The 25,081-nt window shown below is 51.0% G+C and overlaps 1 protein-coding gene and 1 long non-coding RNA gene across 2 annotated transcripts in view; one reads left to right on the top strand and one right to left on the bottom strand.

Annotated features, from left to right (window-relative positions):
• Positions 1 to 771: 771 nt before the first annotated feature.
• RGS9 (regulator of G protein signaling 9) overlaps positions 772 to 25,081 on the bottom strand; it is a 68,594-nt gene continuing 44,284 nt past the window's right edge. Inside the window, 8 exon segments of the mRNA XM_025436648.3 lie at positions 772 to 1,223; positions 2,914 to 3,201; positions 3,203 to 3,387; positions 12,346 to 12,463; positions 14,667 to 14,752; positions 17,672 to 17,810; positions 20,093 to 20,180; positions 23,850 to 23,965. Coding sequence (XP_025292433.3) covers positions 1,073 to 1,223; positions 2,914 to 3,201; positions 3,203 to 3,387; positions 12,346 to 12,463; positions 14,667 to 14,752; positions 17,672 to 17,810; positions 20,093 to 20,180; positions 23,850 to 23,965 — 1,171 coding nt within the window. The 3' untranslated portion in view covers positions 772 to 1,072.
• LOC112652943 (uncharacterized) lies at positions 5,744 to 11,552 on the top strand. The gene is made up of 3 exons (XR_003131833.3): positions 5,744 to 6,600; positions 9,597 to 9,704; positions 11,135 to 11,552. It is a non-coding gene; the product is annotated as an uncharacterized LOC112652943 (long non-coding RNA).

Below are 25,081 nucleotides of genomic sequence, written 5' to 3'. Positions count from 1 at the left end.
CGGCTACATCCCCAGGGCCTAGCACAGTGCCTGGCACGTATTAGGGCCCAATAAATACTCGCTCGGTGAAGTATGGGAGAGGAGGCGGGGATGTACCAAGGCCCATCTGGGGATGCATCCAGAGGTACCTACCAGACTGCATGCAGCGGCCATGAACATGCGTGCTCAGATCTCCTGCTTCGGGGAGCATATGGACTGATGGCCACCAGTGTGTCCATGCGGTGGCCAGGCTTCCCCCCGGGTCCCAACCAGTGACCTTGCATGGTGGAGGTGCTAAGGGAGAACCATTCTTGCCAGACATAGGAACTCCTCCTATGGTGACTTTGCCTCAGGGACACCCTAGTGGCTTGGTCAAAACTTTCCTGGAACTGTGCTGCCATCTGAGACTCTCCCTTGCCCGCTGCCCCTTCCCCGGAGGCCAGCCTGGCACAGGGTCTGACAGCCCTCACCCCCTCCAGCTCCAGCTCCCACTCTTTATCCTTCCCCCCAAATATCCCTTGCCCATCTAATCCCATCTTGTTTCTACTTCTTGGTGGATCTGAACACACCCGGCATTCTAGAAAGACGCCTTTCCCCATAACCCCCTTCCTGAATGATGCCACACTCTGGGGTGCTCTGTTGATAAAAGTAACATGCACAAACCAATTTAGACAGGAAGGGAGTTCTTGAAAGTGACTTAGTGTGCCTTTGTCCCTAGAACCAAACAAGAAATGAGTTTAATTCGTAAATAATAGCTCATAACTAACTAATAAAACCAGACACACACTAACATTCCAATCCAAAAGACTCTTACAAGTTAACCTTTTTTTTTTTTTTTAATCGGTTTTAAGGCAGCAAGTAGAGTCCTCTGGTCCGCATGCCTTTCTTCTGCCCAAGGGAGGGAAGGTGAGGAGGAAGGGTAAGAATTGGCCATTGGGACCCCAGTCAGCACACACTTCCCCATAATCCATCCCATCTTGTCTCTCTGGCCCCCAAAGGTGATCGTAATGCACTTTGGTTCCAGAACAAGCATGCCCATGGCCCCATCTGGCGGGGTCTGCTGGAAGCGTCTTCTTGGTCCACGGCCCCTGGCTCAGCTAGCTTTCCCCTCTGCCAGGCTCTCCCAGGGGCAGATGACCTCCTTTTCTATGCCCTGGTCACCCGATTCTCCTGTCCCGGTGTCCTCTGAGTCCATCAGACAGGTCCCACTCTGCGTAGGCACATCCATTTTGATCTGAAAAAAGCTTCAGGCACAAAAGGAAAGCAAGTGCTCAAAAGGAAAGCAAATCCTCAACATACCCTGACATCCTTGGAGAAGAGTGGCATGCAGGTGTAGTTGCCAAAAAAACTCTGTGTGCAGCAAATGGCTCGGTGGATTTCTTTTATTGGTGGTAGAAAGGGACTCACATTTTTCTGCTGAATTGAGGCTGATTTGAAAGATGTTTTATTTTCATTTTTGAGGGGCTTGAATTTTTTATGGTTTTAATGAGTTCGGGATGTCCCATTAGGACATGCCTGCAGTTTAATCCTCAATCTAGTTAGACTGCCTTCTGATGAAGTGGTACCCCTGAGCAAAGAACCTGTTAAAAGCCCCAAGCCCATGTGTGTGTGTGTGTGTGTGTGTGTGTGTGTGTGTGTGTGTGTGGCATGGCAGCGGCTGCAAAGCTAGAACATTCCCTGAGTAAGGTTAGTTGGGAAGAATCGATAGACATGCTCACCCTCAATCCTTGGCCGCCTTCCTGCCCCCCCTCCTCCTCCTGACAACGTGGGCAACAGAGAACTAATAACCTCTGCCTCCTGCTGTCTCCCAAGCACACTGGCCAGGCAGAGGAGGCCAGGGATGCTCCGGTATCCATGGCAACCTGAGACCTCTGCGTGGAGCTTTCTTTCTCCAACACCAGCCAAGGCCAAACACAGGCGCATGTTGATTGGTGCCGGGATACCCCCAACTGTCTTCCCCAAACCATCATAGGTGGGGCCTAATTCACAGTTTTGCCTTGTCCACAACTTTCCTTTCTGTCACTGGTCCAGGAGCTATGGAGTACCCCTGGGAGTTTTCTGCATCCGGTAAGCTGCCTCAGGGCACTTGGGGTTCTCAGAAATCAGGCTTGCAACGCCACCCACAATGGAGCAGAGAGGGGCCACCTCTCAGAAGAGACGCACTGTGGTTTTCACAGGAGTGACTGTAGAACCAGGGATCCCAGCAAGCCCCTCTGGGAGTCCGCAGGTACATGCAGGAGGAGGGTGGGTGAGGCGAGGGCACCTCAGACAGGGGAGGGGACTGGAGCCCCCACACCTGTGGTTCCCAGGGCTGCCACTGGCCTTTCTTGCCCTTAGAAGTGCGGTGGATTCATTAGAGTAACGTTTGGGGGATGGGGCAGGGTGTGTGCTGAACAGAAGGGGGAACAGGATGAAAAAGAGAGACACCTGTTCCTCTTCTTTCTCAGGAAGCAGGGGAGGGCAATGCTGAGTTCCTAGAAACTATCTTACAGCTTGTTTTAGTGTCTACTAGGCTAGAATCCCTGTTACCCAACCCACCAGCCCCCAGTTCCAGACCATGTTCAAGCCACACAGCCCTGGTCCCCGCCACAAACATACATGCATACACATGCACACTCACATGCCCACAGACATATGTGCACTTCACTGTGCACGTTCACACACAGTGAAGTGTGCAAACATATACACAAATACCCAGGCATATGTACATGCATGCATGCTCACACACAGGCAAATGTGCAAACACACCGCCCCACAGACATGTGCACACATGTGCACACACAGGCATATGCACACATATGCGTGCTCACGCAGGCAAGTGTGCATAGACCTCCAGGCACATGTGCACACTGCACAGGTATGTGCACCATGCACGGAGATACACGTGCACACACCCACACACGCGCACACAGCACAGTCCCTTCTGGTTCTTACTTCGCTACTCTCCTGGCTTTCTGTCGTGGCAGCTGCTGGCCCACATCCCCCAGGGGCTGCACCTTCCCGTGGGACACCGGGGGGCACTTGGGCGAGAGCCTGGCAAAGACGGGGGAAGCTAAGCAGCCCCGTCTCAGCAGCCTGCCGAAGGTCAGGGCCGCGCGGGCCTTGGCCGGGGCCTTGGGCTGGGGCCGGGGCCAGGGGCGCTCGGCCGAGGCCCCCCGGGAGTCAGCGTCGGCTGGCCCCGCGCAGGCCCCCGGCCCGCTGGCCTCCCCCTTGGGCTCCGAGCTCCAGGGCCACCCGGATGGGCGAGGGGCAGATGGCGCTGCTGGGCCTGCGGATGAAGCGGCCGGGTGAGGGGAAGGGCCTGCGCGGGGAGCGGCAGGACGGGGAGAAGGGGCTGGAAGGAGAGGGGGGCACGCAGGTCCCGGTGTACACGGCCAGGTGAGGGCTGGGCGCGGTGTGCTGGCCCGGCTGCAGGGAGGAAAGAGAGCCAGAGTGAGTGGCGTGGGCCCGGGGGCCCTGCTCCCTCAGCTCCTCCCCGTGCCCGGAGCGGGGGGCCGGGGAGGGCGCCCAGAGCCACCCGCCGCGGTGGCACAGCCGCACGAGGCCTCCTGCCCAGGGGCTGCCCGTCCCTGACCCCCGCCACGGTGCCCGGAGTCGGGCGGCCGCATCGCAGACTGTCTTCGGGGCCTGGGGCACCAGGTGTGGCCAGGCTGGCCTCCAGTTCCCCTCAACTCCTGCCCCAGTGAACTGTGCTCAGCACCCGCCACCCCCCACGCCATCCCTTCCCTATCCTGGGCTCCCAGCCTGGGGACTGGAGGCATCTAAACCCTGTGACGGAGCAGTGGAGGTGGTACGAGGAGCCCCGGCTGGGGCCCCGCTGGCTTGAGACCGCCCACCTTGTCCTGGGCCCCGACCCCTGTCAACCTGGCCACACTTGGGGTGGCCACGCTCTGGCACTTTCCACGCCTCCCACAGCAAAGCAGGGGGGCCAGAAAGACTGAGTGTGGAACCAGGACACGTCGGTGGAGTGGGGGGGATCTCAGCCTCCCCGGCTCCCGAGGCCCCAGAGTCAAGGAGCAGAGGGGCCGGAGTGCCAGACCAGGCAGGTGTTCAGCGAGGAAGCCCGAGAGAGCTTTGTCTGAGCCGACAAAGTTAAAATTGGAATTTGCAGGGAGGCTCTCTGCTGCCACCTCTCTACCCTCCACAGACGGGCCTCTAAGGGCCCATCGGCACAGTTTGTTGTGCCCACACCAAAGTCTAGCCAGGATGTGCTGGTCCTGGTGGGGAAGGGGACCCTCTGGGACAGTTAGGCCAACGCTGTCTCTGAGAGAGAACCAGAAAGGACTTCAGGGAACAACAAACCCTCTCCGGAACTGGCACAGCCCCACAGATGCCCCGCTTAGGGAAGCCTGCCTGCCCCTGGGGCCTGGGCATCGTCCTGGGGCCAAAGGAGGGCAGCTCAGGGCACTGAGCTGGAGGCAGCTGGTTTCCTTGGGGTGTGGCCTGATTTCCAGGTCACCCCGAGTGTGCCAGGCACATCCAAAGACAGCTTTTGGAGGAAAAGAAAGGCCAGGAGGCCACTGAAGGCTTTGCCACGGGGCACCGGGGGTGGTCTCCATTCTCCCCCACCAGCTCCCCGAAGTTCAAGCTCAATCCCATCCTGAAACAGCAGCTGGGAGCCGCTAATTCTGTTCCTCTGCTCTGGCAGCCACAGGCCAACAAACCAGAGCCAAGGCCCAGACCTGGGGCCCCAGGGTTGACAGACTCATCGTTGTTAATATGTAGTGAGAATCAGCAAATAAGAGGCTCTGGGCTGAGCACTTTTCTTGGATCACTGCATTTACTTCCCAGAGCCACTTGGTAAGGTGACCAACTCTCATTATCCCCATTTTATAGATGAGGAAACTAATGCTTCAAAAAGTGAGCCCCAAGGACAGGCCACTGGGGACGGCGAGGCAGGCTTTGAAGCTGGGCTCTCGGGCTGCATGTCCCAAGGCGGCCTGCACCTCAGCCCACCTCACAATCACCCCGGGTGTCTGCTGCAGGTGCAGATCCCAGCCCCAGTCAGACCCACCCACGGGGACTCAGGGACTGCAACTGAGGGACGGCATCTTCTAACAGACACCCAAGGTCACGGTTTTGTTATCTGCCCAATGAGTTTGAGGAGCCCCACAGTATGCCTCTAACACTGTCCTTCTATGGAGATGAGGGTCTTCACCTTGGACACAGTCTGCATAACACAGACAAGCATGACCATAAAGGGGAAGGACGCAGTCGGTGGTGCAGTCGGTGGAGCATCCAACTCCCGGTTTCAGCTCAGGTCATGATCTCAGGGTCCTAGGATCGAGCCCCATGTTGGACTCCACGCTCAGTGGGGAGTCTGCTTCTCCCTCTCCCTCTGCCCTTCCCCTGCTCACTCTCTCATCTCTGCCTAAAATAAATAACATCTTAAAAAAGAGAGAGAGAGAATAATGATAAAAGCTTGCTCTAATTAAGGGGTCAGGAGACGATGGTTTGGTGAAAAGAGTCCGGCCCTATAACACAGGAAGCATCTACGATGTGCTAGTAGATGTATGTGTCTGTAATGCCCTCATTTTAGAGAACAGAAAATTGAGGTCCAGAGGGGTTCATCACCCTCCCGAGGCTCTCACAACCAACAGGGACTGTGCTATGTAGGATGCTAAGGTGGTCCCTACATTCCCGTCCCTGTCTTCCAGTGTGGGTGCAGACCATAAACGTCACATGACAGTCACTCCAAAGTCAGGCTACGTGATATGGCATAGGTGACATTAACAAAGGATTATCTGAGTGAGCCTGACCTCATCACACGAACCCTTCAGATCTGAGTCTAGAGGCCAGAGACAGACGTCAGAGAGGTCTGAGGCATGACAGGAATTCAACGAAGGAGAAATTCTCTGTTACTGGCTTTGAAAGTGGAAGGGGGACACATGAGAGGGACTAGGGCGGCTTCTAGGGGCTGAGTACAGCCGTCAGCTAAAAGCCAGCAAAAAAACACTGGGGCCTTCAGCCTTACAATGAGACACTGAACCTCACCATCAACCTCAATGAGCTTGGAACAGACCCTTCCCAAGAGCCCCCCAATAGGAACACAGCAGCCTGGCATGACCTTGAGTGTGAGACCATGAGCAGAGGACCCAGCCCAGCCTCCTCTGGCCAACTGTGAGCTAACAAGCATCTGTGTCCGGGCTACTTTGTTACACAGCAATAGACAGCTAACACAGCAACTAGATGAGAATTCAATCCCAGGAGTGGGTAACCCCACAGCCCCTGCTTCGTCAACTGATCCTGATGGCCATCCCATTGCCTGCGGGGCTCAGATAGGACCTGGGGTCCTGCACAGTAGACTGAAACAACAAAACTAGGAAATAGGCTTTGTTAAGAGAGATGGAGTGGCATCAAGGCTCTCCTCCCTCAATAAATTGACTGAGGACACCCAACCATGAATCCTACTTTCTCAGAACCTGTAATAAACTCGTGATCACTCCCACTTTACGGATAAGAAAACTGAGGTTCGTGGAGATGACAACTTGACCAAGATGGTAGAGTTTATGACAGGACGGGCCTCTCCATTACCGCCCCCCGCACCCACCCAATTCTGTGTCCTCTGCTCACCCCTCACCTCCTCCAGCACCTTCTTTTCCAGGATGAATGACAAGACAGGTAAGGAAGTAGCGACTGTCCTGCTTGACTTACCTGGTCCGGGAAGGTCCCTTCTGGGCAAATAGCCATTAGCGCCATTGGCCCTGGATACCTGTAGCAGGACACCTTTTACCCCATCCCTCCGTGACTCTGGCCCCTCCCAAAGAGACCTAGTCCCTCCAGCACATGCCATGCCCACCATTGGTGTGAGGCAGCGAAGCAGTGGCATGCAAGGCACATGGCAAAGAAATGTGACACGCAGAGACACGGTGAAGCTCTGAGAGCTTGGTTCGTTTGGTCTTGTGCTGCTGTTTTATTATGCAAGGAGCGAACAGAACGGGGAGAGGAGCATGAAATGCAGTGGGTACACAGTGACATGAAAACACAATCACAGGCCTTTCAATGGAGTGCAAAGCAGGTGGTGCAAAGAGATGCGATTCACTTTGTCTAGAAACTGGCTGAGAATTTGAAGGAGACCTTGTGGCCTCCTGGACTCCCCCATCCTGTGAGCCACGTTCAGGTTCATCATGCAGTGTACACAGCGGTCCCTATGGTCCCTCCTTCCTTTCCCTTTCCCCATTGCCTCGAAAAGCCCATAAGCAAACTGGCTCCATGGAGAACAATCTACAAGGGTGAACCCATCATTCCTCCTACCTACTATCTGGTTTGGCACAGCCTCACACAAGACCTTCCCCTTACTGTAGCCATGAAGCTGGAACCAGAGGATGGACCAGTCATTGTACGGTTGCTGGTCAGCCCTCTCATAGACAGCAGATATGACACCAATGCCCCACTCTCCTCCCTTCAAATATATCCTGGTCTCTGGAGAGTGCGGAGGGCCACACTGCAAGACTCTGAGAGAGCAGAGAAGTAAGATGGTTTAGGGAAACAAAGTTGTAAACACACTTCAGGAAATGCCCTAAATAATAAAGAATAACAAAGAATAATGAATCACTGTATGGGACGATGTTGACAGATGCAGAAAGCCCAAGCTTACTCTGAGACCATATGCTGCTAGGGATGGTGGTGATGATGGTGATGATGGTGATGATGATTATGGTGGTAATGGTGGTGATGGTGATGGTGGTGATGGTGTAATGGTGGTGGTGATGATGGTTATGGTGATGATGATGACAATGGTGATGATGGTTATGGTAGTGATGGTGGCAGTGATGATGATGATGAAGGTGGTGATGATGGTGGTAGTGGTGGTGATAGCGATGGTTATGGTGGTGGTGGTGGTGGTGGTGGTGGTGGTGGTGGTGATGATGGTGATGGTGGTGGTGATGATGATGTTGATAGTGATGGTGATGACAGTGATATGAGGAAGAGGATGGTGATGATGATGAGGACGGTGACAGTGATAATGGTTATGACACTGATAATAGTAGCTAGCATTTATTGAACCATTATATGCCAGACATTATCCAATGTACTCTACCTATTGTCCCTAGCCTTTATACTATCACAATCCTCACAAGAACAGTCCTTTCTCAGGACGCCTGGGTGGCTCAGCAGTTGAGCATGTGCCTTCGCCCGGGGCATGATCCTGGAGTCCCAGGATCGAGTCCCACATCGGGCTCCCTGCGTGGAGCCTGCTTCTCCCTCTGCCTATGTCTCTCTCTCTCTCTCTCTGTGTCTCTCATGAATAAATAAATAAAATCTTAAAAAAAAAAAAAAAAACAGTCCTCTCTCTAAAAGTCAAGCTTGAAAAAGAAATTCTACAGAGTAAATCCTGGTACTTTACCACATAGTTTATATTCTAGCATAATCTATACCCCACCACAAACAGAGAAACTCAAGCAGTTTAAAACCTGGCATTAAGGAATTACGATGGTGTCTAAGGACACAGACAGCAGAGAACACCATAATCATTAAATAGAGCAATAATGCTGTCCCAACAAACACTATTTTCAAAATACTGTTTGATTCTCAAAGATTCCAAGATACTGTTTGAATCTTTGAGAGTCAAACAGACCTTGCGGGGCTCCTGTTACGTGTGCCACACAGAGCAAGCTAGCAGGAGCAGCCTCCACCTGCTGGAGCCCAGCAGCGGACACTTAGGAAACTTCAAAGCTGGGTAGGGACCTGTGGCTCCTTTGCTGCCAAACATGAGAGATTCTGGAGGATTCGTCCTCCGTCCTCCAGGCCTCACGATCCTGTCCCGTCTCTGTGCTCTTCTGATGTGCTGTACACCACCCCAGCCTCCATCCCATTCTGTCTCACCTTGCATCTTTGCACCCACGCACCCTTGTCAGCCCCTTGAGGGTGAAGAACCTCTCGTCCATTTTTGTATCGGCCATGGCACCCTTCACTGGGTGTTTAGGGAACACTCAGAGGACATAAATGTCACTCTCCGGGACTAAAGCCATTCATCTCCCACCTTCCTTCAGAGGGGTAGTGTCACAATACTTATTGACACTTATTTATCCCATCAAGCACGACAGCCAACTTTACACGCTTGTGCCTCTCATTAGAGTGTGGGATCCTTGTGTATCTGACATTGGGAATGTTTCCATTGATATGTGTGGTGTCCCTATGTGCCCCTGGTCATCTGCTGGAAGGTGAGAGACCTGTCAAGCAGACACATCTCACACATGAGGAGGCCGATGGCAGATGGTTGAGTCAAAGATGAACTTGATGCAGTCTGTAACTTGAAGAATTCACGATGCATTTGATACCCCGCCATCCTCACCACTATTGCACCGGGCATGTGCTCTCCACTCCTATGAGGTAACTAGAAAGGGTAGTGAATATGCACTTCTGATTTCATGCTTCTCTAGCTTCCCCAGTAAAGTAGGACAAACAGCAGGAGAGCCTGGTAAACATACTCTCCCAGGAGTCTGAGGGCAAAGCCTAAACCTGCCACAGCCAAGCACGAAATGTCTTTGATGTCTCAATTTTTAGCTTAAAAAATTCATGTACATTTTGCATTCTAATTCATAATACATTCATGATTATTTTAATGCAAGAAAATTTAAAATCACCTAAGTTTCATCTCATTTTAAATCTTCAAGTAAAATGGAAGCCCCAGGCTCGGTACCCTCCTGGAATTCACAAAGTCTGTTTCAAGAAGTATGGATCCGGTCTCAACCCCTCACTTCATGAATCAGGAAGCAGAGACAGTAAGTGACTTGGTGAAGACCACAGGCCACCTACCACTAGCCTTCTCCAAATCCAGGGCTCTTTCCTTTCCTTTCCCTCCCTCCCTCCCTCCCTCCCTCCCTCCCTCCCTCCCTCCCTCCCTTCCTTCCTTCCTTCCTTCACGTGATATACGCTTCTGCAGAACTCACTACCTCAGGTGTTAGGCTCCAAGCGATGAGACATGGCCCTGCCTCACGTCACTCAGTACACAATGGCCATTACCAGAAACTTCTGCTTGGGGTGCCCTCCCTGAGTTGAAAGACTCCAACATTCTTCAAAAGAGAGATGACCAAAGCATACCTCTGATTGCTCTTCCAGAGTGTAAACTAGTCTACGACTGGGGAAAATGGAGAGAATAATGGGATCATTTTGCTAACATAAAACCAAGAGCCACAAACTCCTTGTGATGACCTAAAAAGTCCCCAATGACCTGGTCTTGCCCACCTCTCTAAGCTCACGCTGTGCCATGCCTCCTTTGCCCATGAGGCTCCCTTTGCCTAGCTTTGCATTCACTCCAAGCTGCTTCCCCACAATGGGCCTTTACACATGCAGACAGTCCCCTCTGCCTGGAAAGTTCTCCCTGCCTGCCCACATGCTTCCTATGGCCCATTTTTTTCTCACCCTCTTATATGTTACCACCTTGGAGAGGCCATCTTAGTGTACACAACCCTCCTTTTTCCTATCACAGCATCGTATCCATTTCCTTTATAACACCTTGTACAGGTTTGACCACATAAGTGTGTTGTTGTTGATTGCAATGATGGCTTCAATTCTTCATCCTTCCTGTCTTCACGTCTTTTGCAACAAGACTTTACAATTTATCTCCCTAAAGACTCTCCCTAGAGTCTACTTCCTCACCCCTTGGTTCTAGGCTGGCTTTGTAACTTGATTTGGCCAAGAACATGAGGTGGAAGACTGTGCACCAATTCTAAGCCTACACCTCAAGACTCTATGCATTTCCACTCACTCCCTTGCAATTCCACCATCAGCATCGATCATGCCAGATCATGTTGAGGCCAGGCTGTCAGAGGACAAGAGACATGAGAAGTAGAGAAGAATCATTCCACTCATCCCAGCTTAGGCTACCACAGACCATTCCTCCAGGGATGGGAATGAGCTCCAAGATCAACAGAGCCACACAGATGACTCTAAACCTATGAGCAACAGACCCTGACTACTGGATGCCGCTCTAGTTTTGTGGTTGTCAGCAAAGGTAGTGATACAGTCAGCTTCATTATTTTTTGTCAGTCCTAGACTATAAGCTCTATGAGATGGAGACCATGCCCACTGTAGTCACCAATGCCTGGCACATAATAGATACTCAGTAAAATGTGTCATATGAGTCTTTTTGCTGTGCTATGTCGGTTCCTGGCTCACTGACTTACTCTATCTCCTTTATGTTCTTACACAGGTGTATGAGGTGAGGCTAACTAACTTCAAGAATTACCTTGTATTCCTCCTGAGGTCAGAGTTTGATCTGTTCTCCCCTTCCACCCTGACCAAGGACTGACCTAGTCTAGAGCTACACAGGACGGAAGCACCAGCATCTAGAAAATATCCAAAAGAAGGACACCTGGGTGGCTCAGTGGTTGAGCATCTGCCTTTGGCTCAGGGCATGATCCCGGGGTCTTGGGATCGAGTCCCACATTGGGCTCCCTGTGGGGAGCCTGCTTCTCCCTCTGACTGTGTCTCTGCCTCTCTCTGTGTCTCTCATGAACAAATGAATAAAATCTTTAATGAAAAATAAAAGAAAGAAAGAAAATATCCCAAGGAGTATTATCTTTGACCCTAATTCATCTTGAAAACATCCAGGTATTTACCATCTCTCTTCCCACGAATGAAGATACTAGCACCTTTCCTTTACCCACAATGAAGCTCCTCAGAAAGCTGTTTCCCCTTGACTGTTCTGGAGGCTTCTAGCCTGAGTCCTTCATCCCTACCAGCTACATATTCCCCTGGTAGGTATCAGGGGACGGGTAGAAAAAAAGGAAGGAGAGAGCTCACCAACCCTCCCTAACTGTGACCAAGAGCAAGCTCACCAGGGATGTCTTAGCAGGGCCTTTCCAGGAAGGTATAGGAGGGGAGTCCTGGGGACCCTGCAGCTAGTCCCTGGGAGGGATCTCAGACTCCTTTAGAAGCAGAGTCTAAATTGGGGAAATGGGGTGAGGAGGTTCATTAAGCTATCTGAAATGATGTACCTGAAAAAACACTATGCCTTGTGGGAGTAGAGGGGCCTCCTCCTTCATTTTCCAAAGCAAATGGTGGCTCATGAAGCAGCCTGTTTTCTCTATGCTCCCGCTGCAAGAACCCCCTCAGCAAGTGAGACAGGTGACCTCACCCCACCGCTGGCAATCCTGGCCCTTGGTGAACTGGAGCTGGGGGGTTGGGGGGCCTAGCTCTAGTTGCCCTGGCATTAGGAAGTCCACCATGAAGGAGGTCGGGGGAGTATGGGATGAACCTGGCTGCCCCACTACCTCACTAATGGGGAACAGCATTCTCTAGGCTCTGATCCTGCCTTTCTTTGCTCACACCATCCCCCACCCCACCCCCCACAAGATCACAGATCTATTTAGGAGGTAGCTCTCTTTTGAGTTGGCTCCTACGGTCCAGCTTGCTCATGACCTGGGTGATATCCACTGTGTTGGCTGCTTCTCGAGCCTTGGCTTCTTCTTCCAGCTGCCTCAGGATGACGGGGCTCAGGCTGGAACGCAGGTGGCGCCGCATAAATGGGAGGCCGGAGCTAGAAGGAAGGACAGGGTGGCGGTTGGTGGAAAGGCAAGTGGCCCACCCAGCAGGGCCTCTGTACCACCTGATGGGAGACGGAGCTGCAGGACCAGAATCTGGGCTTTTTCCTCATTTTCCTGGTGAGCCCCAAGGGGGGCCCTCAGAGTCATGTTCCACCTTAGCTCTTTCTCCCCCATTGTTGGACGGACCAGATGAGTACCGGCTGCCCTTGGATTTTACACTAGGCACAAGGAGGGCTGCTGTGGCGGTGATAACCTGCCTTCTACAAGGGTTAGAAATCAATGTGTCAGCTGAACTTCCCAGTGGGCTCTTCCTGAAAGAAGGGGGCTCCAAGGGTTCTGGCCTCAGGGAGCAGTTGGAGCATTTGTTTTCAAAAGCCAGGGATCTGGGAAGGAGGAAAAGAGCTGGGCTCCCAAGAGGGAGAGGCTGGGCCAGCAAAGCAAGGGGGAAGAGGCCTGGAGAGGGTTGGTGGGCTGGTGGTACTGTGCGTGCGCTGGATGAGTCAAGACCTCAAAAGAAGTCAAGCATGGGTTCCGGGGACCCAACTCTGTCTACCATTGTCTTGGGGACCAGGTGAAAGTTCTGGGTGTCTGAGTGATGCAGGTAATGGGGAGCTGCAATGCCTGGAAAACAAGCATTTCAGCAGCAAGGGCGGACTTAAAACCCAAGACCTCCCCAAATCTCTGGACTACAAAGGCCCAGAGGATTCTTGTATCTGCCCTAGGGAAGAAGATGAGGGCTCTCCTACCAGTAAGTCAGGCCTGAACTTGGGTCTCCCACCAGCCCTGCCAAGGGGAAGCATGGAGCTCGATTTAACTGGTTCCAGAGAAATTAAGTTTCATACGTCGTCTGACGCTCAAGAGCCATGGGACAAACTCACACCCACCGCAACCCCCACATATGTACAGGCTGAGCTTCCCTCGGTACAGGAGCCTTCACACAGGTATTCTCACTCACAGGGACACCACCACACCCACAAGTCCCCACTCCCAAGCCAGTGGTGCACCGGGGCCCTCATGCCACCCCAGCACCCAAGCCCCCGTCCCACCTCGGGGTGCTCCAGAAAAGATCCCAGCTGATTTATCAGGTCTGCCCCAACTTACAAAATATCTGGAGAGAGAAATACGAGATTGTCCTCCCTTCCCCACTACTTTCTGGCAGAACTTCTGGAGAGATTATACTCCCTTCTGTGGCTCAAAGGAGAAGCTTTCAAGCCCCCAGGGACACTGAACTCCCTTCCTTCCCTGTAAACCTAGAAGAATAGCACCACAGAGACTTCCTTTCTCTCCTTTTTATAACAGGGCCATTATCCTCAAGAATGAAACCAAGTTGGGTTGTTTTTTCTAAGCTCCTTTGATAAAGGCTCCGGTCCAACCACCCCTCTTTTGAATTGAGTTGGAGTCGCTGGAAAAGAGCCCAGCGTGGGCTGAGCCGGCAAACAGGGGAACATTTACCAACCATGGGGGGACAGGCCACGCGCTGGCTCTGGGAAAGCCTCTGCCAAAGTCCCGTGTCTTTGTTCAAGCTGTCACTAGGCTCCTCTTTTGAATCTTCAGTCCCTACAGAGTTTTCTCGCCCTTCCCCCTCCCCAGAATGAGTTCAAACTGCCCCTCGGAACATTTTATCCTTTGCCCACGGGTTCTGCTAGACGGGATGACCCACCTCTCCAACGGGGAAGATGCACACGAACCAGTTAACAGGGGATTCACAAAAAGGGGGTCCCTGGCGTCAACAAGGATGCTTAGAATGCCCCTGTTCATTTCCCCCATTAGTCTGCTGTTTTTCTGGGGGTGTAGTCGGCTATGTTCTCTAAGGTCTTGGGACTTTCCAAGGATCCGAGGACATGGCTAACTTAATTCCCACAAATTAGTTTCAAGGTGGGCAAGCGTAGCAATTAACAAACCGATGAGAGGCTTCCATTTGTGCAAGGGCAATGATGGGTCTGATAATCAGAACTTTCTCGAACCAGTGTCAGGGAAACCAAATTTACTGGCAGTTAATTACTAAGGAAATCTTGCTAGAATGATTTCAGGGCATTCTGAAGCCAACAAGGCAATCATACCCTTAAGAAATCCTTCCCAGTCCCCAATATTTTCATCAAGCAAATATCTCAATCACGGCCATTTGGCTGAAAAAGACCCTCACTTCCCTGTAAACAAAACAGCAGGCAACCAGCAATTAGAGACCACTCTACTTGCCTTCTTTTGGTGGTTCCCTGAGGTTCAATAGCTTTCGCCAGCATTTCTTTATAGATCGGAGATTTTAAATAGCGAGCATAAGAATCCTAGGGGGAACAAGAGAAAAACAGTAATTAAGAGAGGGGAAGTGTCAAATCAAACGAATATGCTTGCTGTTTCCAAGCCCTCCCCGGGCAGTGAGATGACAAAGTTAAGGGAATCTGCATCCTGTGTGAAAGGCATTCAGACGTGTGTCTAAAGCAACGGTCCTCAAGTGTGGTCCCCGGACCAGCGGCATCAATTGTACCCGGCAACTTGCTAGAAGCACATATCTTTGGGCCCACCCGATCCTATGAAATCAGAAATCCCAAGGATGGGGCCATTGGAGTCTTAAAACAAGCCTCCCGCCGATTCTGACACACTTTGGCTGCACTGTGGTCTGTAACGCCCTGTGCTAACATCCACCTTCTGGGAGGCAAGCGTGAGATGACAGGCCACCTGTACCTTACCTCTCCCACCCAGTATCTCCTTCCAAGGAAAATAAGCAGCCATGAGCATGGAGCCCACTTCGAAGCCCACAAACACCCCCTTCTGCCCTGAATTTGGATATAAAAGCAAGAAAATAATAAAAATAATTTTTTTAAAAGACCAAGAGTCTGATTTCTCTTGTATGGCTATTTCCTGGACGTTGGCAGAATCAGAGAAGTCACTTCATGAATGCTTGTCACTTCCAAACCAACTCAAAACTCTCGTTATAACAAACATGGGATGAGGCCCACAGCAATAATCCAGGGACTGAGTTTTTCAAATTTATCAAAACGATACCATTTTTTTAAAATTTTTTTTTAAATTTTTATTTATTTATGATAGTCACAGAGAGAGAGAGAAGCAGAGACACAGGCAGAGGGAGAAGCAGGCTCCATGCACCGGGAGCCCGACGTGGGATTCGATCCCGGGTCTCCAGGATCGCGCCCTGGGCCAAAGGCAGGCGCCAAACCACTGTGCCACCCAGGGATCCCAAACGGTACCATTTTAAAGACTAAGTGGTAGCAGTAAAAGTTATGAGGACCAGGAAAGAGTCTGGGAGTGGAGATTATAGATCACCGCGTCATGTTGAGTTTATTGCCATAGGACACAGCCAATAGGGACACACAGTCCACTAAGTGTATGTGTTGTTCTTAAGTTATGCATGACTCCGTTTTGCTCTGGCTAGAATCTGGCTTCCATGGGTGTCTCTGAAAAAGGCTGTATAAAACCACATTTTTAAGAATCAAAATGTATGTCAAAATACCCAAAGGAAGACCATTATTAAGGAAGTGAGAGTCTTCTTGTAAGCTAAACAGATAAACCCCACTGATGGAAAATAAGTGGAGAAAAGTGGTTCACCTTCATGAAAATTCTAAACTATTACATATTTTAGAAGCAAAGAAGGGGTGCCTGGGTGGCTCAGTAGGTTAGGCATCTGCCCTTGGCTCACGTTGTGATCTTGGGGTCCTGGGATGGAGCCCCGTGTTGGGCTCCCTCCATAGTGAGGAATCTGCTTCTCCCTCTTCCTCCTCTACCCCTCCCCCAGCTCACATTCTCTCTCTCTCTCTCTCTCAAATAAATAAAATCTTCAAAAAAGAAAAGCAAAGTAAAAATATCTCTTTATAACACAATATACATAAAAGACTAAAAAAAAGAAATATAATTAAGGGAAGCTAATAAAAATTTGCCACTCAAACAAACCACCATCATATAAATAAATGAAGGTTTCTTTTTTTTTAAATGAAAGTTTCTAGAGATACTTTGCCATAAGAATAACTGCAGTAATGTGAAGTTAAAGCAAGTGAAGAAAGTCTTATTTTTTTAAGACTTATTTATTTATGAGAGAGAGTGTATGTGTATGCATGTAAGCAGGGAGAAAGAATCTCAAGCAGACGCCCCACTGAGCAAGGAGCCCGATGGGGGGCTCGTTCCCACTTCCCTAAGGTCATGACCTGACCCAAAATCAAGAGTCAGCTGCCCAATAGACTGAGCCATCCAGGTACCTCTGAAGAAAGTCTTCTTATGACATCAAGTAAGAAACAAACCTCTCTTAGGCCAACACCAAGCCCCAAATTCTAATTTCTTAAGAAAGTAACTAATATGTGTCTCAGGTTCTTTTTTTTTTTTTTTAACAGTTTCCTAAAAATTCCCACCATGTTCACTTTTCATTAATAACCCAGGAAGGCAGGATGCCTGCATGGCTCAACAGTTGAGGGTCTGCCTTCAGCTCAGGGCATGATCGCAGGTCCTGGGATCAAGTCCCACATGGGGCTCCCTGCAGGGAGCCTGCTTCTCCCTCTCCCTGTGTCTCTGCCTCTCTGTGTGTCTCTCATGAATAAATAAATAAAATCTTAAAAAAAATAACCCAGGAAGGCCACCTGAATTCCCACAGGGTTTTACCATCATCACACCAAATCAGTCTCTTTCAGATACTAAACTCCTCCCCACCCCCAACCTGTGATACTTGCTTAGGGTCAGGGCCTCCAGAACTGCCACCATTCTATGCTAGAGACTAAGAGGTGCCTTCGGATGCAGGCGGACACAGTTTGGCTCTTGACTTCACCTCTGAGGAGACCCTGGATTATCTAGGCCTTGGAGAAGCAAGTCCTGCCCCATGGGTTGTCCTTGATACAAAGTTCCATGCTTTGCACTGTGACAGCACCTCCCAAGCCCCCACTAAATAACAGCTATTGTGGCAACACTCTCATCACCAGGGCATGAATGCCTGTACCATTACCGCAGAGTGACAGCCCAGAAGGATGCACATAGCATCTGTAAGTGTCCCCCCATTCCCACCCAGCCACCAAGACTGCAGCCTCGGGGAGGTTCCGGGCCAGTGGATGGGTGGAAGAGACTGTTGACAACACTGTACCCCAACACCAGCAGAGCAGAAGCCACACAGCATCTCCCTTTGCTCCCATAGGTAAAGACTTTTCCAGGTACCTGAGAAGGGAAGGGCATCCTGGCCCCAGATCGCCATCCGCACAGACCCCACCTACCTTCTTCATGAGCATGTAGATGTGGGTTTGCGCGGCATCTAGCACGTAGCGGTGGGGATGCCTCAGCCCCTTGACTGTGATGTCCATGGTTTTGCCATCTATGTTTATCCACCGTCTCGCCCCTGGGGCCAAGAAGAGCCTGGAGCAGGGAGGAATATGTTAGCCAGTAGCTCAACCAAGTCAGCTAATGAAAGTTTACAGCTGCTTGGGAGGGAAGGATCGACATGACTCGGGTCACCCAGAATGAAGCAGGTCACTGGGAATGACAGCAGTCCTTCTTAAGGGGACAGTAAAGAGTCTCAACAGGTTGTCAAGGGACATTTCTTAGAAGCAAGAAAATGTCAACACCAGTATTCAGCAGGTGCGTATTTAACTTCAGTGTTCCCAACCCCTAGGAGAGCAAACAGTTGGTGCAGCAAGGCCAGCCACTGGAAGACAGAATCCAATTTCCTATTTAATGCCTTTTGCCTTATTGACTTGGGGCCCACCTAGAACCAGGCCGAGACTTCCCCAAACAGGGGTTCCAGGGCCTCTGCTCTCCTTTGGCCCAGTCTAGAAGTATTTAAAATCCTTTTTTCAAGTCATCTCTACACCCAACATGGGGCTCAAGCTCACTGCCCTGAGACCAAGAGTCCGATGCTCCGCTGAGCCAGCCAGGCTCTCTAGATGTATTTAAAAATGAATCTCGGGACACCTGGGTGGCTCAGTGACTGAGCGTCTTCCTTCAGCTCAGGTCATGATCCCACGGTCCTGGGATCGAGTCCCACATCAGGCTCCCTGCATGAAGCCTGCTTCTCTCTCTCTGCCTATGTCTCTGCCTCTCTCTGTGTGTCTCACGAATAAATAAATAAAATCTTAAGAAAGAAAAGGGAAAGGGAAAGGGAAAGGGAAAGGGAAAGGGAAAGGGAAAGGGAAAGGGAAAGGGAAAGGGAAAGGGAAAGGGAAAGGATCTCCTATGCTGAGTCAGGAGGCAGCCACAGTCCCAGCAGAGGGCGGATGGCCCCAACGAGAACCCAAACTCAGCCACCTGGCTCTCCAGCATTTCCAGTTTTGACTTGTTTCAGAGTTAGAAATCCATGAATGTTTTGCCACACCCTGAAGCTAGACATCAAAATTTTGGAATTTAGACTAAGACACTGTAATAGAGGAGCCTAGGGAAAAAGGAAGCTAGCTGTTAGGTGGAGGCAGCAAGGTTTTTTACAGCTGATTTTTGGAGTTAGGAGTTGTGTGTCGTGGGGTGTGAGTCGGTCAGGTGCCACTGTTCTGAGCAAGGACATCAGGGGACCTTCCTGGAAGGAGAATCCCACCCGCACTCCCTCTTCTCTCCATGTGCACAGTCCCCCCTGTGGGAGGAGGTGGGGACATTTCTGAGAAAGTGCAAGATGCCCCCAAATATGAGGAACCTTTCGGGAAGTTGCAGTAGCCCATTCTGAGCCTGTCGGAAGGACACCAGACATCCAAAGGGACAAGTACTCAGGGCGGAGGGGCCATCTGGCCTGCTGCCCCAACTGAAGCTACAGTCTGGTGGCCGGCGGGGGCCGGTCCCAGCCCAGCACACAGCCTGGCACACCGCTTAGGCTCTGAAAACCACTGCTACGTGTATATGAACTGAACATGCTGGGCACTCAGAGCCCAAGGCTGGTGTCCACTACGACCAAGGCAGAGAGAAGGACTGGCAGAGAGGCCCGCCCAGCTCAGCCGGAGGGGGGGGCCGCGGGGAGGTGGGCGCACATCTCAACAGCTCTGCAGCTCAGCAGGCCCAGGTCTCGGCCCACCTCCTCTTCCTCTCCAGAAGAGGCGGGCCTGGCCCTCTGAACTAGAACCCTGGGTTCTTGGGTAACATGGAGGGCAATTTTGGGGAGAAGCAGGCCTGGAGCAGAACAGACTCACTGCTGTGCTGAGCTAGCAGGGCCCAGAGCCATTACATGCAAAAGAAGAGATGAGCCCACATTTGTACTCCAAGCTGGGGGCCCCATCCCAGAGACTTGGGGACATTCCCTGACCTCATGGTCTTCACTTCTCCAAGCTGGCTGAGGATAGGAGGCTTTCCTCTTCCACCTGTTGTCTCTCTCCTCTCTCTCAAACCCGCACACACGCGCATACACACCCCTCCCAGGACATCTAAGGGGATTTAGTCAAAAACAAAGCAGTGCATTATGACTCTGGGCAGCTTGCTCTAACTCCTGAGCACATTCCCCTGGGAACGGGGCAGGGACGCCACGCACCTCCCCAGCCTTTCTCCCAAGGAAGCCCCAAGCCTCAGTGGGGATGCATCTATCTATAGCACTGGCAGCTGCAGAGCCTGAGCCCACACCAGGAATGTGGTCCCTCCCCTTCCACCCGAGGTGATGGGTGGCCAGCGGGGCGGGGGGGGGGGGGGGGGCGCAGGGAGGCTCTCCCAACAATCTGGCTAGTCCTCACTTGTAAATCTCCTCTGCTTTCTCCTTGACCTTGGACTGATCTCCGTACTTCAGATCTTCACAGGCTTCCCAGAATCCCAGATTCTCTCCTGCACGGGGAGCAGGGGTCCACGCAGACAAAAGCCAGGCAGGAACCAAGGTGGGAGAAGAAAAGAGGAAAGAAGAGAGATGGGTCAGCAGGGGCAGATTCAGTCCCCATGCCCCAGGGAGCATCTCCCCTCTGCAGAACACGCCCAGGCCACGCTGCGAGTCTGGACAAAACACCCCTTGAGAGGAGGAGCCGAGTCTTGCTTCCAGAGCCTGGGAGAACATTGTTCACCTGCCATTGCCCCGCACGTGGTCTCTGAAATGAACCAGCCTGGCGCCCACCACGTTTGCAGCCACGCGGGCCTCTCCTGGGGTCAGAGGTCCTATCAATGCCCTAGGACTGTCCTGGAATGTGACTGTAGCAAACACTGCTTGAACAAGCTAGCATAGGATAGGCTTGTACCCACGTCCTGCTTGCTCCCCCACAGGCTTTCTTCATAAAGCCCCCGTTCACCTCGCTCATGCTCAGCAGCTGCACATGACTTCTGCTTCCTTTGTGTGTAGAGACCCCCGCTTTCACAGCCCCCCGTGTGGCATATTCCAGCCAAAGGTCCTTACAGAGTGGCTGCTCCAGCAATGATGGACTCTCAGGGAAGGCCTGGCCACTGGGGGACCCAGAGGAGGCTCACCTGAGCCTCATAGACTCGGCTCCTCTGGGCCCGGAAGGAAAGCCAGTCTCCTCTCGAGCCTTCACTTCCCCACGGCACCCACAAGGAGTGCGAGTACTTGGGTCCAAGCAACCCAGGTGATCATCTGTGCCTAAGAAAATACAGATGATCACAGCAGTGGGGCAGCAAGTGGCTGTGTGTGCACGTGTGCTTGTGTGTGCATATTACACATGGGTGTGCATGTGGGTAGGTGTGTGTTGTATGTGCGTGTGTGCACGTGCATGTGTGTAAATCACAGTATGCTGTGGGGTGGGGAAAGAGACAGGAGCTCCCCCTCCTCTCCATTCACACCATTCTCTGGAAAGTTCCCAGGTGCATCGGAATGGAAAAAGCGGCATAATTCTAAACTAGTTGATGTCTGTCCCATAACTATAGTGATCCTTCCTCTTCAACATGAATATCAGGGTGCTCTTAGGATTGAGATCACAGGCAGGAGTGGACAAGCCAGTGATGCTTTTAAGTGACAGCCAATCACTCTCACAACAAGTGCGATGGAGACCACCTTACTCATGGCAAAAAAAAAAAAAAAAAAAAAGCAAATGCTTAAGGTTAAAATTAAATGAGCAATTATTTACCATAGCCAAAGGTGGAAGCAAAAATGTCCATCAGCAGATGAATGGATAGCCAAAACCATACAATGGGATGTGATTCAGCCTTACAAAGGAATAAAATTCTAACATAGGTTACAATAGGGATGACCCTTGAAGACATTAGTGAAATGAGTGAAATAAGCCCGTACAAAAGGACAAAAAAGAAGTATGATTCCTCTTACATGAGGTACCTAAAAATAGAGTAATTCATAGACACAGAAAGTAGAACAGTGGTCACCAGGAGCTGGGGGGGACAGCGAATGGGGAGCTAGTGTTTCACGGGGACAGAGTTTCAGTTGGAGAAAATAAACAGTTCTGGAGGTAGATGGTGGTGATGGGTACACAACAACGTGAATGTGCGGAATGCCACTGAACCATACATTTAAAAACGGTTAGAATGATAAATTTTATGTGATGAATATTTTATTACCATAAAAAATTAAGTGAGCACATGAAAAACGTGTGCATGAGTGTGCATAGCAGCATTATTCACAACAGCCCAAAGGGCCACCAAATGATGAATGGATAAACGAAAGGTGGCCTCTCCATACTATGGAATATTATTTGGTCATAAAAAGGAATGAAGGGCCATTAAATGATGTAACAGGAATGAACCCTGAAAACACTATGTTGTGTGAAAGAAGACAAAAAGCCACATAAGGTATGATCCCATTTATATGAAATGTCCATAAGAGGCATATCCATGAAGATAGACAGGAAATTCGAGGTCACCTAAATGGTGAGGAAGGGGGAAGAAGGGAGGGGGCAGAGGAAGAGAGAGGAATGGGAATGGCTTTTAACGGGTTTGGGGTTTCTTTGTGAGGTGGTAAAAATGTCCTACAAATAAATAGTGATGACAGTTGTGCAACTTTGTGACTATACTAAAAACCACTGAACTGGGGACCTCCGGGTGGCTCAGTGTTTTGAGCGTCTGCCTTCAGCCCAGGGTGTGATCCTGGGGTCCTGGGATTGAGCCCCACATCGAGCTCCCTGCAGGCAGCCTACTTCTCCCTCTGCTATGTCTCTGCCTCTCTCTGTGTGTCTCGTAAATATATAAATAAAACCTTTTTAAAAAATAAATAAAAACCCACTGAACTGTACACTCTAAAAGGATGATGGCACGTGAATTACATGGTACGCGTATTTATGGTATGCGAAGTAGATCCCGATTTCTTAAAAACGTGATTTAAATGAGAAAACTCACGATTCATCTCCCCTGTTTACCCCTGAAGCCTCGGGAATCTCTTGAGGAGATCACCAGAAGTGCTATTTTAATAACACAAGGAAATCTTTTCAACAGATTCTATTACCAAGTGAGGGTGGGAAAGCTCAGGGTGCAGTTTGCCATGCTGCCGCTAGATGGCACTCTATCCTCTTATTCGCCAGTTGCTTGGGGTGGGGGGGGCAGCTAAAAGCACTTGCCTTTCCCATCATCTAGTCTGGGTTTTATTTTATCACGGCAATTAGGCTTGATTAGAGAGAAGGATTGTCAGGAATCCATATTGTAATGTGCTGCATCAGACAGTCAAGCAGGCTAATGGCATGTCCCCTGGGATTAGTTTCAGGCGCAACCCCATAGACAAATGGGTCCTGGGAGCAAGTGGCTGAGAATGGAGGTTCAAATAGGATGCTCTGCAGGGTCAGGGATCCAGTAAGCAAATGAACGGATCCCATAAAAACACTTCTTTCAGCAAAGGCTGGAGAAGCCCAACTGAACGCTTGGCCTATTGAAATCGAACCTAATCTGACCTTTAATTTTCCCAGATGTTTTCTCAGGGGCAGTGTATTTAAGGAGTTGCAAGTGCCTCCCTGCCATGCTGAGCCACTTGGAGATGGAGTATAAAACAGGGCCCCGCCTGTCCCGCTCCTGATGCCCCAAAGGAAGCAAAGCGGAAGCTGAGATGGTGGTTCTCCAGCGCAGCCACATATTAGAATCACCTGGGGAGTTTTCAAACCTGCCGAGCTCCCACCCCAAACCAATAAAAAAGAGGCATCTGGAGATGGGATCTGGGTGGATGTGTTTTTAAAATACCCCCAGGTGACTCAAATGCTCAGCCTGGTCAGAGAAGCAGTGAGCTGAAGGAAACCAGGCTGCCAGACAGAGAAAATTTGCTTTTTGGCTTCCCTTCTGGCCGGGGGTTCCCTGAGGAGCTGTACTCAGCTGCAGGGGGTGCAGGACTCTTGGACTGGTGACCCCAGAATCAGCATGAGAAAGTGAGAAGAGCCAGAGGGGACAAAGCCCTCGAAGATGTGGGTAATGCTACGTGGATTTTGTCAGCAGATGCAGTACCCTGGCCCCACGCCATCCCCCAACTATGGGGCCTCTACTGAGAAATCCTCGAAACCCTATGCCTGACACTTGCAGGGGTGTTTCTAAAAGTAAAAATTGTATTTAAAAAAATCAAAGACCCACCACTGAATTCTTTCTTGAGAAAGTATTGAAAGCTCTGTCGGCCCTTGGGGTCTCGGATCAATTCGCTGAAGTTGAAAGCCCATCGTTCCACCCGCATCTTGGTTGGGACTTCCACCCTGCAAGGATGATGATTTATGAATGCACCAGACACTCAATGCAGGGGAGGGGCCCCCACCAAGCTCAGGAGTCCCACAGCCCGGGGCTCAACCCAATCCTCCCCCACCCCAATCCCTGCACAAATGAACAATCCAAGTAATCACTTGCTAGGAAAATGCAGCCTCAGGTAAGTCCCCTGGGCTCATCTGGAAAACTGGTACCCCGGAGGTGAGAAGGATGCCCACAGCAAACAGCCTCACACTCGGGCCCACTCCTTTCTACTTCAGGGCAAAGGAACACAGATGCCGCCTCCAAGGCCTATGGAGACTGGCCAGCGGAGGGTCGGTTGCCACATCAGACCAGAAGAGGATTCCAGAGCAGCACTGGTGATGGGTGTTCTGGCCACTGCCACCCTGCCCCATGTCCCTTCACCACGGGACTACATGGGCATCTAGTAGGAGCCAATGATTCGTCCTGTACCTGCCCTCAGGCCCCCAACCCCAGGCAGACCCTACTGTCACCGATACACCCTCTCCCAGGGCCTCCTCCAAGATACAAATCCCCCAGCACTTCCACATTTGGAAAGGTCTCGCTGCTCCCAGGTAGGACATTTGAGCACAGCTGGCTGAGGTCTAACATTCCAGAAAATGAGAAAAAGAGTTAGCTTTTCTCCTATTCCTTATGAAATTCTCCAGAACCCAACAGAGCCCCTTGGAAACACAGGTTTCCAAGTCCACGACACCACACCTCCCACTAAGGTGGCAGCTAGAGCCGGGACCGGCTACAATTCATGCTCATGGGATCTAAAGGCGGCCAAGCAAGTTTGTGCCTTCTATAGCAACGTGAAAACAGTACAAATATTGTACTAACATGAAGAGCCACCAGTCTGTCACCGCCTGTGAGGCACTGTGTTTTACAAACATCGCAAGGTCTTTAAGCGATGACCTGTGAGCTGTCCATTGTCATCCCCATGTATTGCTGAGAAGACCAAGGCTCACATAAGAAGCAGACATGTGCTCATAATAACACAGACTGCTGGGTGCTATCCCTTGAGTTTCTGGTTCACAGGGGTCGGTGGGGCCCAGAATCTGCATTTCTAACAAGCTCCCTGATGATGCTGCAGCTACTGGTCCAGG

Source organism: Canis lupus, chromosome 9 (assembly GCF_003254725.2).
Source record: "Canis lupus dingo isolate Sandy chromosome 9, ASM325472v2, whole genome shotgun sequence".
Lineage (NCBI taxonomy): Eukaryota > Metazoa > Chordata > Mammalia > Carnivora > Canidae > Canis > Canis lupus.
This window is presented reverse-complemented; position numbering and strand designations above follow the sequence as displayed.